This window comes from Dipodomys spectabilis, unplaced genomic scaffold (assembly GCF_019054845.1).
Source record: "Dipodomys spectabilis isolate Male_0828 unplaced genomic scaffold, ASM1905484v1 ptg000228l, whole genome shotgun sequence".
NCBI classification, from domain to species: domain Eukaryota; kingdom Metazoa; phylum Chordata; class Mammalia; order Rodentia; family Heteromyidae; genus Dipodomys; species Dipodomys spectabilis.
Genome location: NW_024870905.1, coordinates 11,500,041 through 11,513,866, shown reverse-complemented (window position 1 = coordinate 11,513,866; position 13,826 = coordinate 11,500,041). Strand labels below are relative to the sequence as shown.

General features: G+C 43.3%; 1 protein-coding gene across 1 annotated transcript in view; it reads left to right on the top strand.

The window, feature by feature from the left end:
* Positions 1-13,826, top strand: part of Peak1 (pseudopodium enriched atypical kinase 1) — a 227,590-nt gene that overhangs the window by 191,777 nt on the left and 21,987 nt on the right. The window contains exon 4 of the mRNA XM_042697775.1: positions 4,274-4,458. Within this exon, the coding sequence (XP_042553709.1) occupies positions 4,274-4,458 (185 nt within the window). The remainder of the gene's footprint in view (positions 1-4,273; positions 4,459-13,826) is intronic.

Here is a 13,826-nt window from a genome sequence, read left to right as displayed (position 1 = left end):
AGAAAACAAAACCAGTGGTCAAAAGTGAAATTCCCTTATAAAATTAACATAGCTAATGATAAACTATGGTAAAGATTTTATCCGTAGGTAATTTTCAGTTTCTGCTGAGCCAACCTCTAAAGCCATTTCAATTGCTTGAAATTCACTTTCAGTCTTGAGTATGTTATTATACCTGATTTTGAACTCCAGCCACTCTCCACTATTTTCATCATTCAAAGAGCTGTTTTTTCTTCCATTATTAAGATGTGATATGTCACAAATGTGTATTTTTAATTCTTACTCCTTTTCTTACTCCTGCTGTCAGGAAAAATGCAGACTAAACATTTTAGCTTTTTTTTTTTCAAATCCTTGTTAATTTACTTCCATCAATTTTTTTTTCATATTTCTTTCTACTTGGCAATTCTCTTAACTGGTCACCTAAAACACCAGTACATGCATTATGATGCTGAGTGCCAGTGGCTCATACCTGTAATCCTAGCTCTTTAAGAGGCTGAAATCTCAGCATTGAGGTTCAAAACCAGCCCAGGCCGAAAAGTCCGTGACACTCTTCTCTCCAATTAAAAGCTGGAAATGGAGATGTGGCTCAAGTGGTAGAAAGCCAGACTTAAGCAGCAAAATCTAAGGGACTGTGCCCAAATCTTTATCTTGAATGTAAGTTGTGCTACTCTAGTCCTCAAGGAACATGAAACTGCTCCCACTTCACTTAGCTCCTACTGGAAACTCCCTTGGCACAGTCCCCAGGCCACACCCCTGAGGTGAAGGTCAAGGTGCAGCTTTATCAAGGTACAGAGTTCAAGCTCATTCCCATAGTGCACCCAACACAGCTCTGACTGTGTACTCTGGGGTTCGTCATGTTTCAGAACATGATTAGCAGATCCACGGAGCCCCTGTGAAAATCTTGAATGGGAAATTGTGTGAGTGAGTACAGTGGGTGAGTCTGTGATATTTCTGGCTTTTTAGCATGCGTGTTTTATTTGGCTGTGCCCTTCAGAGCACAGAGCTGTGTCCCAGTGAGGAGCAGGCCCAGGGAGTTCCTCCTTGGTTAATGGCAGCTGCTTTTATAGTAGTTTTACAATTGCTGAACTTCAGGGTACACAGCCCAATGGCTGCCTTCACCCAGCCCTTGTGGATAAATGGAGAGCTTTAACTCATCACCAGGATTGGGGTTGGGGCACAAGAACTAGGTTGCAAAGACCAGGAGCCACCAACATGGGCTCTAGAACTAGATGAGAATTTTTCTTCACAAAGGACTGCTACCAGGTGCCAGTGGCTCATGCTGAGCTGAGATCGGAGGATCAGGATTCAAAGTTAGCCCAAGGTGAAAAAAAGACAGAGAGACTCCAGCCCAAGCAGGGCTGGCAATGTGACTTAGTAGTAGAGTGCTTGCCTAGCATGCATGAAGCCCTGTCTTTGATTCCTCAGTACCGCATAAACAGAAAAAGCCAAAAGTGGCACTGTGGCTCAAGTGGTAGAGTGCTAGCATTGAGCAAAAAGTGGCACTGTGGCTCAAGTGGTAGAGTGCTAGCATTGAGCAAAAAGAGGCTCAGGGACAGTGTCCACCCAGGCCCTAAGTTCAAGCCCCAGGACTGGCAAAAAAAAAAAAAAGATAAGCGAAGTTCCAAACTGGAGGCATGATGCAATTGGTAGAGTACCAGCTATGAACAACAAAGTTGAGCAAGTATGAAAACACTGAGTTCAAGCCCAATATCTGTCACGATTTTTAAAAAGGAAGACAACTGGTATTTTAAAATCACTTTATGTTTGTTTCTTTAAACTTAGAAATGGGTGTATTAACTTTTGCCAAACAAATATATTTTTCCTCTCCTGAAATGTTGAAATACTCAGTGATCACCAACCCTTTTATTTTCCTTAGGGGCCAGTACTGGGGCTAAAACTCAAGACCCAGACTCTATCTCTGAGCTTTCATGCTCAAAGCTAGCACTCTACCACTAGAGCCACAGCTCCACTTGTAGGTTTTTGGTGGCTCATTGTCTCATAGACTTTCCTGCCTGGGCTGGCTTTGAATTACATTCCTCAGATCTCAGCTTCCTAAAGAGCTGGGATTACACTTGTGAGCCACGGGTGCCTGGCTTTTGAGTGATGTCTGATCTTGATACCGAGTGGTCACTGAGAGTGTCTCGGACATGTCCCCTTGTCTTTCCTAATGCAGGAATTTAGAGCCGATTACCTTGATTTTTGTGTTGGTCCATAGTATGAGAAGGCAGCTTTATATGGCACTGAGGGCAGCCATGCAGGAGGGGGCAACACGTTTTGCTCTGCAGGGCCTCCTTCACACAGACTGAGCTGTTCATGGATAATGTAGAGTCCTTCCTTCTTCCCTGTCCCAGAATGAGATCTCATCATGCCACTTACTCTGGCTCTGCCAGCTTTGAGACAATATAGTGTGTGTGAGTGAGTGTGTATGTGTGTGTATACGCACATGTGTGCCAGTCTTGGGCTTAAACTCAGGGCCTGGGCACTGTCCCTGAGCTTCATTGCTCAAAGCTAGCACTCTTTTTTTTTTTTTTTTTTGGGGGGGGGGGGGTCCGGTCATGGGGCCTGAACTCTGGGCCTGGGCGCTGTCCCTCAGCTCTTCAGCTCAAGGCTAGCACTCTACCACTTGAGCCACAGCGCCACTTCCGGCTTTTTTTCTTTTTGCTTATGTGGTGCTGGGGAATCGAACCCAGGGCCTCATGCATGCAAGGCAAGCGCTCTACCACTGAGCCACCTTCCCAGCCCAAAGCTAGCACTCTTATCACAGCTCCACCTTTGGCTTTTTGGTTGTTCATTGGAGATTGAGTCTTACTGACTTTGCTGCCCAGTATGGTTTCAAACTGTGATCCTCAGATCTCAGCTTTCTGAGTAGCTATGATCATAGACATGAGCCACCGGCACCTAGCAAGAGAATATATTTGAAGTTGTATGTCCAGCAGACTTCCCAGGCACATGCATAATTTTCATCATGAGATGTGGATAAGAATGTGCCCCTCAGAGCTCCCTTCCATCTGCAGTGATTTATGTTCTGACAATACTCAAGTACCTCTGAGAGAAACATACATGTCACTCTGACTTTACCATAGTCTATAAGGGGTCTCCTCTCCTCCTTTGCTCATGAAGAGTCAGGAAGAGCTGATGAGCATGAGTTGTGGTTTAAGACCACATTTTAGCCACCAGAACCCTTTAAAGATGTCCGATTTTTTTTAAAAAAAAACATTTATTTCATTGACCAGCCCATTGAGACTTGCTAACTGGGCCATTTTTCTAAATCTCCATTTCCTAACCTTTGACCTTCCCCCAACCTACATACCTATAGCTACAGGATTGGCACAGGTCAAGCAGGAGAAGGTGTGAGGAGAATGGAAAAAAGTAGCAAGTGATCTGGCATTGGTTAAACACAGTTGCTCAAGCACTGGTTCATGGTCCACAGAATGCCTCAGGGTCATCCTAAAAGATGAGACTAGCTAGAATGTAGAACTTCCTTTTCTATTTGCCTTCCTGCTGGGTGCATATAGGCGAGGGTTGATTTTTACCTCCTCTTGGCAACAGAGCATGCATCTCCTCGGTTTACCTATCAAAATAGTTACAATAACTCGGTGCCAGTGGCTTACGCCTGTAATCCTAGCTACTCAGGAAATTGAGATCTGAGGATCTAGGTTCAAAGCCAGCTGGGGCAAGAAAGTCCACAAACTCTTATCTCCAATGAACCACCAAATGGCCAAAAGTGAGTCTGGCTCAAGGATAGGGTGCCAGCTTTGAGCGAAGAAAGGTAAGTGATAGGCGCCCAGGCCCTGAGTTCAAGCCCCCATGTCAGCACCAAACACAAAAGAGCTGCGTTATTTTCTTGCTCAATGGTCCTATTTCATTCCTGGTTCTTTGCTAAATGCTTTAGTATGTAGTAAATACTATATGCTAAATAAATGAAATACTATACAGTGACAAATGTTAACTACCATAGTATTAGAGTATTCACATAGTATAATAAACACAGTAAGTATGCTAAATCCTTTGTATATGTCTGTCTTCAACCACTTTTGTATTCTATCTTACCATTGCCACCTTGTCCCTAAAAGTCATTCTAAAGCTCTCCTGTTACTCTGCAGCTCCCCCTTGAGTCTGCCCAACCCCCTCCCGCCACCATACCAGATTGTCAGCAGAAATAAGGTATCGCCCCAGGTTGTTCAGACAAGTCTATCTGGGTGTGTCTTCCAGACATTGAAGTTTTAACACAGCTCGAGAACACCAGTGTGATGACAGGTGTTCTGTTTTATTTCAGCCACGTGACCCAAGAAGTACCAGAGGGGTTTTCTCCTCAGGATCCAAGAACTGTTAGTAGGAAGCAAGATGGCACTTCCGTTACACCAGCACCGCCTGCCCCGGACCTGGAAAGGGAGGAGGAAAAAGATGACACTTCAGATCCCATGGACCCGAACCCCTGTAGTGCAACATACAGCAATTTGGGTAAGTACAAACGTCACAGCACTGTGCACTGGCTAATGTTCTGTCTGCCAGGAGAGATGGTTTTTATTGCTCCATGGAGAAAAAGTTGGAGTGATGGTTATAAATTTTAACTCACACCAGAAAGTAACAAACAAAAAATCCTAGTGCTTCCTAGGCTTATATCAAACACCTGCTACCCTGAGCCCAGTGCCATGTGCTAAAGATGCTGACAGGGTTCCTGCCTGGAGAAAGAGAAGTGAACTTGTTCATAGATTCCATCTAACCTGATAAACATAATTATAGAGACACACATGGAAAGTTTTTGATGTTTCACAAAGAAGACTGTCAGAAGAAGGGGGGGAAAAAAACTTCCTGTGAGTAAGATGTCCCAGGTCCAGGGAGTAACAGGCAGCAAGACTGCAGACCAGACCAACCCAGGCACAAAGTGAGACCCAATTTTGGAAATAACCAGTCAGAAAAGGGACTGGGGGCATGGTTCAAGTGGTAGAGCATCTACCTAAGAAAGCAAAGGCTCTGAATGAAAATCCCCAGTGTGGCAAAAAAGAAAAGCCTTCAAGATAATTACTGAACTGACTTAATTGCTTAACAGAAGTAAGAAAATATTCCAACCAGAGGCAGGAAGTGAACAGCCCTGCAAAGATGCAAAATAGCGTGGTCATTCACTAGAACCATTTAGTGTTACACAATACAGTTTGTTATTGGGGGTTTCTTTGCTATTATAGTGAACCATCAAAGGATTTTAAGAAGAGAGATAGCCAGGTGTTAGCTGCTCATACCTGCCAGTCTTGAGCAAGAAGCACTAAGGGAACACACTCCAGACCCTGAGTTCAAGCCTCACTACCAACACAAAATAAGTTAAAAGTCATGATTATTCCAGTTGCTGCTGGCTCACACATGTAATCTTAGCTACTCAGGAGGCTGAGATATGAGGATCACAGTTAGAAGCCAACCCAGGCAAGAAAGTCTATGGAACTCCTATCTCAAATAAACTACCTTAAAAAAAAAAAAAAAAAAGCTGGAAGTGGAGCTATGGCTCAAGTGGTAGAGTACTAGCCTTGAGAAAAAAGCTCAGGGACAGTGCCCAGGCCCTGGTTCAGGCTCCCTGATTACTTTGACTGCAGAAATACACCTTATAGATGTTTTCAGAAGAAAGTTAGCTTCCTAATACCTTAAGTATATAATACTCATAAAATGCTGCCCGATCTTCCTTAAGTGTTTAAGTGTCTCTGCACTTGGACCTGTGGGTTTTGACACATGATTAAATCACTTCTTTGTGAGGTAATGGGGTTCACTTTATAGGTTCTGCAAGCTGAGGTTTGGGGGTTGTTTCTATCTTTTTTTAATACTTTCAGCAAATTGTTTCGATGTAGCTTCATACTACTCCTTTGAGTAATTCTTTATCATTTAAAGCTCTGATATTTTATTTTATTTTTTTTTATTGTAAAGCTACTATACAGAGGGTTACAGTTACATGAGTGAGGTTATGAGTACACTTCCTCTTGAACATTGTTACCCCCTCCATTGTTTTCCCCCTACCATCCCCTCCCTCCCTCCCTTCCCTGAGGTTCTTTTTTTTTTTTTGATTGTGATTAAATGATTACATAATTTCAAAGTCACAAGTTCATTCTAACTTCCCTGGAGCAAATTGTCTACCACAGTCTGTAATATATAACAGTGTTCACATGTTATATACCATATTTGTGATCAGCAGCATGAGGATATTTAGTAGTGGTTCAACCAGATAGCTCTGATATTTTAAAACAGTACAATAGTTATGTTTAAACACTGAAAGGAGCTAGGCACCAGTGGCTCACGCCTGTAATGCCAACTACATAAGAGGCTGAAATCTGAGGATTGTGGTTCAAAGCCAACCTGGGCAGGAAAGTCTGTGAGACTCTTATCTCCAGGAAACTACTCAGAAAAAGCCAGATGTGCTTGAACGCCAAGAGGCTCAGGTTCAGCATTTAGGCCCTGAGTTCAAGCCCCAGGACTGGCAAAAATAAATAAATAAATAAAAATGGTCACTCCTTCCAGAGTGATGACCTTCCTGTGGGTAGTGGTCACCTGAGATCACTAGATGATCTGACTTTAATTCTTTCCACATTAGAGGCTGTGACTGCCACCCAAAATGATTTTCCTGACAATGGATACAAAATCTCTTTTGCCATAACCGTCTACATTGCTCCAAGTCCATTACAAACCATCTGGAAGAAAAATCGCTGTTTGTTTATGCCAATCCTGGGGCTTGAACTCAGGACCTGGCTACTATCCTTGAGCTTTTTTTGTTCAGGCTAATGTTCTACCTCTTGATCCACTGTTCCACTTCCAGCTTTTTTTGGTGATTAATTGGAGATGAGACTCCCAGATTTTCTTGCCCAGGCTGGCTTTAAACCTTCATCCTCAGATCTCAGCCTCTGAGTATCTAGGATCATAGGCATGTGCCACTGGCACCTAGCTTGCTGGTGGTTTTTGTTGTGTTGTTATTTGTCTGTTTTGTTGGTTGTGGGACTTGAACTCAGGACCTGGGAGCTATTCCTGGACACTTGGAGCCACAGCACCACTTCTGGTTTTCTGTTGGTTCATTGGAGGTAAGAGTCTCACACACCTTCCTGCTCTGGCTGGGCTTGAACCCCAATCCTCAAATCTCAGCCTCCTGAGTAGCTAGGATGACAGGATGAACCACTAGCATACAGCGTTTTTGCTGGTTGTTTTATATAGGACATTTCTGACTGCTTTATCAACCTGCTAAAATCAGAAGGAACGCGTAAGGAGTTCTCCTCTCTTAGAAATAAGTTGATGACGTTTGCTCTCCTTCATTCACTTTGTAACTGAGAACTTTATCCGTTGCTTTTTAAAAAAAGATCTATCAAGTCTCCCTTTGCTCGACAGATTTTTGGCTCCATCCCCTTCTGTATCTCTGCAACCTAGCACATTATCTAAAACACCCAGGAGGTGCTAAGAGTGTGTTTGAATGGATGAGCTAAAAATGACTGTGGTGTCTGACTTTTGGAGATTCTCCAGGGAGGGAAATCTGGCAGCACTCAGAAAGGTTCAAGTCACAGTATAGGCGCTCCATTAATCCGCAGACTTCCCCCCCCCCCCCAATATGGGACTAAATCCACAGGCTTCCTAGTTAAGGAATCATAAAAACGTTGGCTCTGCTTCCTTTCTATATGTCCCCATGAGAATCCATCCACATTGCTCATTGTAGTTCCTTTGAGCATGTGCTAATGGACACCATTTCCTTTCCTTTAGGAAAGGTAATGAAAGGAAAACACCTGAAACACCAGATCTCAGCATCATGTTGGTTGTCAATGTTAAATGTTAAGGGTTTGGATATACCTAGAAGACTGTCATGGCTGCTGGCCTAGCCTTAATGTTGTAATTATGAAATAATGTCATTAGAAATGCCAGCTTCTTAAAACTCATTCTAAAGAGTACATTTCCATTCATTCATTTACTCAATAAACAGTTACTGAGCAGACATCGCCACACAACGCTAAGGATTTGAACTAAAGATTTTAAAATGCGGTTTTAGCCTGGCACTGGTGGCTCAAGCCTATAATCCTAGCTACTCTGGAGGCTGAGATCTGAGGAACATGATTCAAAGCCAACTCAGGACAAGAAAGTCCATGAGACTCTTACCTCCAATTAGCAAAAAAACAAGCTGGAAGTGGAGCTGATGCTCAAGTGGTAGAACGCTAACCTTGAGTGAATAAGCTAAGGGATAATGCCTAGCCCTGAGTCCAAGCCCCAGTACCAGCACCAAAACATAGAGCCAAGCACCATTGGCCCATACCTATTATCCTAGCTACTTAAGAAGCTGAGATCTGAGGATCACAGTTTGAAGCCAGCCCTGGCAGGAAACTCCGTGAGACTCTTATCTCCAATTAACCACCAAAAACACCAGAAGTGGAGCTATGACTTGAGTGGTGGAGTGCTAGCCTTGAAAAAAAAGCTCAAGGACAGTGCCCAGGCCCTGAGTTTTGAAGCTCCAGGATGGCACCGGGGGAAGGAGGGGGGGGCACTAAGGTTAACAGCTTTAACATTTGTTTGCACATTTGTTGTACTTCTATTTTAAAATAAATCCATTTATTCCCGTTTGCTACATTCATATTTAAAAATAGTTTTGCACATTCTAGAATCTGTTGACTGAGTGAAATATTCAAATGACATAGATAACTTGTCCCCAAATAAATAATGGTTTTTTCAGAGAGATTTTCACTGATGAGGCCACAGGAAGAGCGTGTCTCTCAGCTGCTGCTGTTCTGAATTCTTTACATTGGTCTGCGAGTCTGAGGCTCAGTCCAAAGTGCTCATTGGAGATCAGTTGTCTTACTGTTGGGCGGGAGGCTGTTCCCGCCACTGTGCCCATTGTGGCTTACATTTCACTGTGGCAGGAGACACGGTGATGAGACCTAGGTAAGGCAGGTCCTTTCCTCCCACGAATCTGCTGCCTCCTGCCAGCGCCTGGTGGAGAATGATGTGTTCAGCTAATGAGAGGCGCTAGCCTTTGATTAGGCTAGCAGTGATGGCGTTGAAGTATCTATGCACGTAAACTGCAGTTTGGACACGATCGTCTTCTTTCTTCCTCTCTCTCTCCCTGCCTGTCTCATCTGTTTACCTATTTTTGTTGTTGTTGCTTTCTGTTCATCGTGGGGCTTGAACTCAGGGCCTGGGTGCTGTCCCTGAGCTCTTGTGCTCTACCACTTTGAGTTTTTGCTGGTTCGTTGGAGATAAAGAGTCTCATGGACTTCGCTGCCTGGGCTGGCTTCAAACCATGATCCTCACATCTCAGGCTCCTGAGGCGCTAGGATGACAAGTGTGAGCCACCAGTTCAATCAGGATTTTTTTTGTGTGATAATTCTGGGAGCCACCTGTGGACAATTGGCAGCAGGGAGATTGATTAGGAAACCATGCCATTTGTTTCTTGTTTGAAAAGGTCTAACTGTGGACAAAGGCTTCTCCTGTCCAAATGGGTTGTCATTAATGTCTTTCATCCCTAGGACCTGACACTGGAAGGTTACCAGGTGATAAGCAGACATTTGTTAGGTGTCTTGGGGTATCTTCGTGATACTGCCTTTCAGTAGAACAGTGTAGCCATGCAGTTACTGTTCTGAGTTTTCTGTATGCAATCATCTTTAAAATTATTTGGAGGGCCGCCCAGTAGCTCAGGTCTGTAATCCTAGCTACTCAGGAGGCTGAGATCACAGGATCACAGTTTAAAGCCAGCCCTGGCAGTAAAATCCATGGGACTCTTACCTCCAATAAACCACTCAGAAAACCGGAAGTAGCGCTGTGGCTCAAGTGGTAGAGCGCTCGTCTTGAGCTGAAGAGCTGAGGGACAGCGCCTAGGCCCAGAGTTCAAGCCCCACAACTGACAAAAAATAAAATAAAATGACTTGTAGGATATTTTTTTTCCTCCTTCCCATCATTTCCTTCCCCAAGTGTTTTAAACACCCTTTTGGCTTCCTTGAATCAGTCTTATTATATGATCCCTCTTCATCCATATTTCACCATTCTGTTCCAGAAGGGGTTACAGGGCCACATCTGTCAGCCTGAAGACACTTGTAAGCAGAGAGAAAGTAGAGGTACAGTATGGAAACTCAAAAAGAAGTAAGGTTTGAGTAGGGGTTTAGTTCATCCTAATTTATCCAAAAAAAATTTTAGCATATAGCAAGTCAAGATTTAGAACACAGTCTATTTTTTTTTCCATTTGGAGAGCCTGGTATGCCACAAAAATGTGGACTATGTGATGTTATATCTGGCCTGCTGCAAACCGAGCCTGTGCTGGACTCCAGGGGCTTGAGAGGAATGTACAGGATTAAACGTTTAAAATAAAAACAGTTAAGATACCAAACTTAAAAAAACGATTTTGACCCAGATGATTAGAATTCAGTTAAGAGAACTTGTCTCTCTCTTAGGAGGAAAAACAACAACCTAAAAACACAAAGCACTTTTGTACCTTAAAAATGGCTTGACCTACTTGCTTGGGCTGTGGAATGAGGAGTGTTGTAGTTCCTTTCTACCGAGATCACATGCCATGTTAATCATCTTCATATCTTTCCACCTTGACATTCCCAGTTCTTTTTACTCTGTCCATCTGTCCAACAGTGTCTTACTGCCCATATGCTCTGGCTCCACTCCATATCAGTTTTGAGAGGGTAGAAAACACACACTCACAAAACACTCTACAAAAGCCTAAAGACTCAAAAATAGAGCCAAAAGTGCTAATCAAATACAGATTTAAGACGTGACGGTGCATTGGGTGCCAGTAGTCATCCTAGCTACTCTGGCAGCTGAGATCTGAGGATCACAACTTGAAACCAGCCTTGGCAGGAAAGTCCTCAGCTCTTATCTCTGATGAACAAGCAAAAGATCAGAAGTGGAGGTGTTGTTCAAATGCTAGAGTACCAGTCCTGAGGAAAAAAAAAAAAAAAAACTAAGGGACAGCACCCAGTCCCTGAGTTCCAGCCCTACTTCCAGCACCAAAAGAAAATTTAAGGTGGGAGAAGATAGGGAAGGCTTTAGAACAGAACACGTTTGCTATGGTTAAAAAAAAAAAAGTATAGACCACATCAGAAGAACAGCAAATGAATGATTCATGTGGAAAGTTCACTGAGAAATGGTGAGAGATAGGAGTTTCCTTCAGGTGGTGGAAAATAGCAAATCCACCCTCTCACACCTCTGGTGAGCACCAGTGGGCTGGTGATGTGGCATGGTGTGGCGTGACATGACGCACGTTCCAGTTTTTAGGTGTTTATTTTTAAGCCCTTCTGGTTTCCTCCACTCTCCCCATGTCCATAGTTACTCTTGTGTATTCTAATACGGAGACATGGGTAGGAAACACAGCTTCATTGGAGACCCAGTTCTGGGCAAAATAGGTTCATGTTTCTATGTACTTATTCATCCTATTCCATCCCATTCCCAGCCCAAGTTTTGCTCAGCCCTGGGTACACAGATGAAAGACACCCTCAGTGAGCTGCCCAATGGGGCGTCTATAGACACAGGTGCAGGCAAGTGTCCTGCATGCCTGGGGTGGTCTGCACACAGGCAGCCTAGAGAGGAGAGAAAGAGACACTCCCTAGAGGCAGCGGGTTTGAAGATGACAGGGAAGGAGGGAGGGAGGGGGGGACAAGGTGAGAGCAGTGGGAAGCTATTCCTGCATGAGAGTCAGCATGAGCAGAACAAAGCGGAAGTGGTGTATCGTGCATGTGGAGAAACTACAAGCTTACTTCAGGTACAGAGCAGACACTCTGAAAGATACAGGTTCACCAGGGCCAGGTCATGAAAGGGCTGCTGGCTGAGTAGGATTTGATCTTAAAGACAAGGGGGAGGGAGGGGGAAAGGGGAGAGAGAGGGAGAGGAGAAAGAGAGGCACAACAGGAGACTGCAACAAGAAGAGTGTCACAGCAGTCAGGCAAGGTGGCAAAGGCCTGAACTATTACACGATGCAACTCACTGCTTCTAACCTTCTCCATCACGCTTCATCTCTGCCAGGCCTGAGTCAGCAGCCAGAATCCAAGGGCTTGTCACAAAGCATACTTCTCATAGCTTTAAGTGAACCGTGGCTCCCACCACACACCAGCCAAGGAGTACTGGGGCTGCACGGTGGCACACACCCTGCCCATATCCTCCCAGTGGACAGGGACACAGGAATTGGGACCACATGACTGCAAACTGAATTTATGGTGTTAAGAGTGGATTGTTGATTTGCTTTGTGGAGATATAGTTTACACACCATAAAATTCACCCTGTAAAAGAGTACAACTCAATGAGTTTTAGCATAGTCATAGAAATTTGCAACCATTGCCAGTAGTTCTAGAACATTCTCACTATCCTCAACAGAAACCAGTGCATTACTAGTCCATCCACGTTCTCATCTTCTACCCGCTCCTGGCAACCACTCCTTACTGTGTCTCTGCAGCTTCATATATTGCTAGACTTTTCATGTAAGTGGAATCACAGTAGTGACCATTTCTTTTACTTAGCATAAATATTTTCAAGCTTCATTAACATAGTGTCTATCAATACTTCATTCCTCTTTACGGCTGAATAATATTCAATTACATTTTATTTATCCACTCATCAGAGGATGGACACGGGGGTTCTTTCCATTTGGGGGCTATTAGGAATGATGCTGGTATAAGCATCACGCTCTTTGTGGTAGACAAATTTCTCCTCTATGGGAGGAGAAATGCTAGCGCATACAATGATTCTAGAACTTTTTGAGAAACGATCAGATTGTTTTCCAACAAACAATTTAGATTCCTGCTATCAACAAATGAGCACGTAGATTTCTTCACACTGTCATCATCTGGAATTGGAAAGTATGGGTTCTTCACCTTTGTTCTTTTTCAAGACTTTTTCTTTGGCTCCCCCAAGACTCCTGGATTTATAACATGAATTTTATACCTGTCCCATAAATGTCTATAACAAGTCAGCTGCCCGTGGCTCACCCTTGTGGACTCAGGTGGCTGAGATCTGAGGATCACTGTTCCAAGTCAGCCCAGGCAGGAAAGTCCATGAGATTCTTATCTCCAATGAACCACCAAAAAAGCTGGAAGTGGAACTGTGGCTCAAGTGATAGAGAGTTAGCCTTGAGCAAAAGAAGCTCAAGAGACAGCACCCAGGCCCTGAGTTCAAGTTCTAGAACCAGCACACAAGAAAAGGATCTAAGCTGGGCACTGGTGGTTCACATCTGTAATCCTAGCTATTCAGGTGGCTGAGATCTGAGGATCACTGTTCCAAGTCAGCCCAGGCAGGAAAGTCCATGAGACTTTGATCTCCATTTAACTACCGGAAAACCAGAAGTGATGCCGTGGCTCAAATGTTAGAGTACTTGCCTTGAGCTGAAGAGCTGAAGGACCATTCCCAGGCCCAGAATTGAAGCCCCATGACCGACCAAAAATAAAAAGGATCTATTACAAATTCAGTTGGAACTTTGATAGAGATTACATGAAATCTCTATCGATAGTATTAAGATGGCATACTTCCATCTTAACAATATTAAGTCTGACCAAAAGCATAAATAAAATGCATAAAATTAGGCATTTTAATTTTGTAGCTAATTTTTAATAACATCACTAATTTCCATTTGTGTGGATTTTTTCTAAATTTCTTTTAGTAATACTTTATAATTTGCAGGATATAAATGTTGTTTAATTAAATTTGCTCCTGCATATTCTTTTTGATATTACAAATAGAATTTTTTTTACTAGTTGTCATCAGCACATTATTTTTAGCCTGCAGAAAGTTTTTTTTAATTTCATTTTTGATTGATCATTGCTAATATATAGAAATGCAATCCTCCTCTAGTGAACTTTTATACTTTTTGTGATTATTTAGGTTTCTCAACACAGAAAATT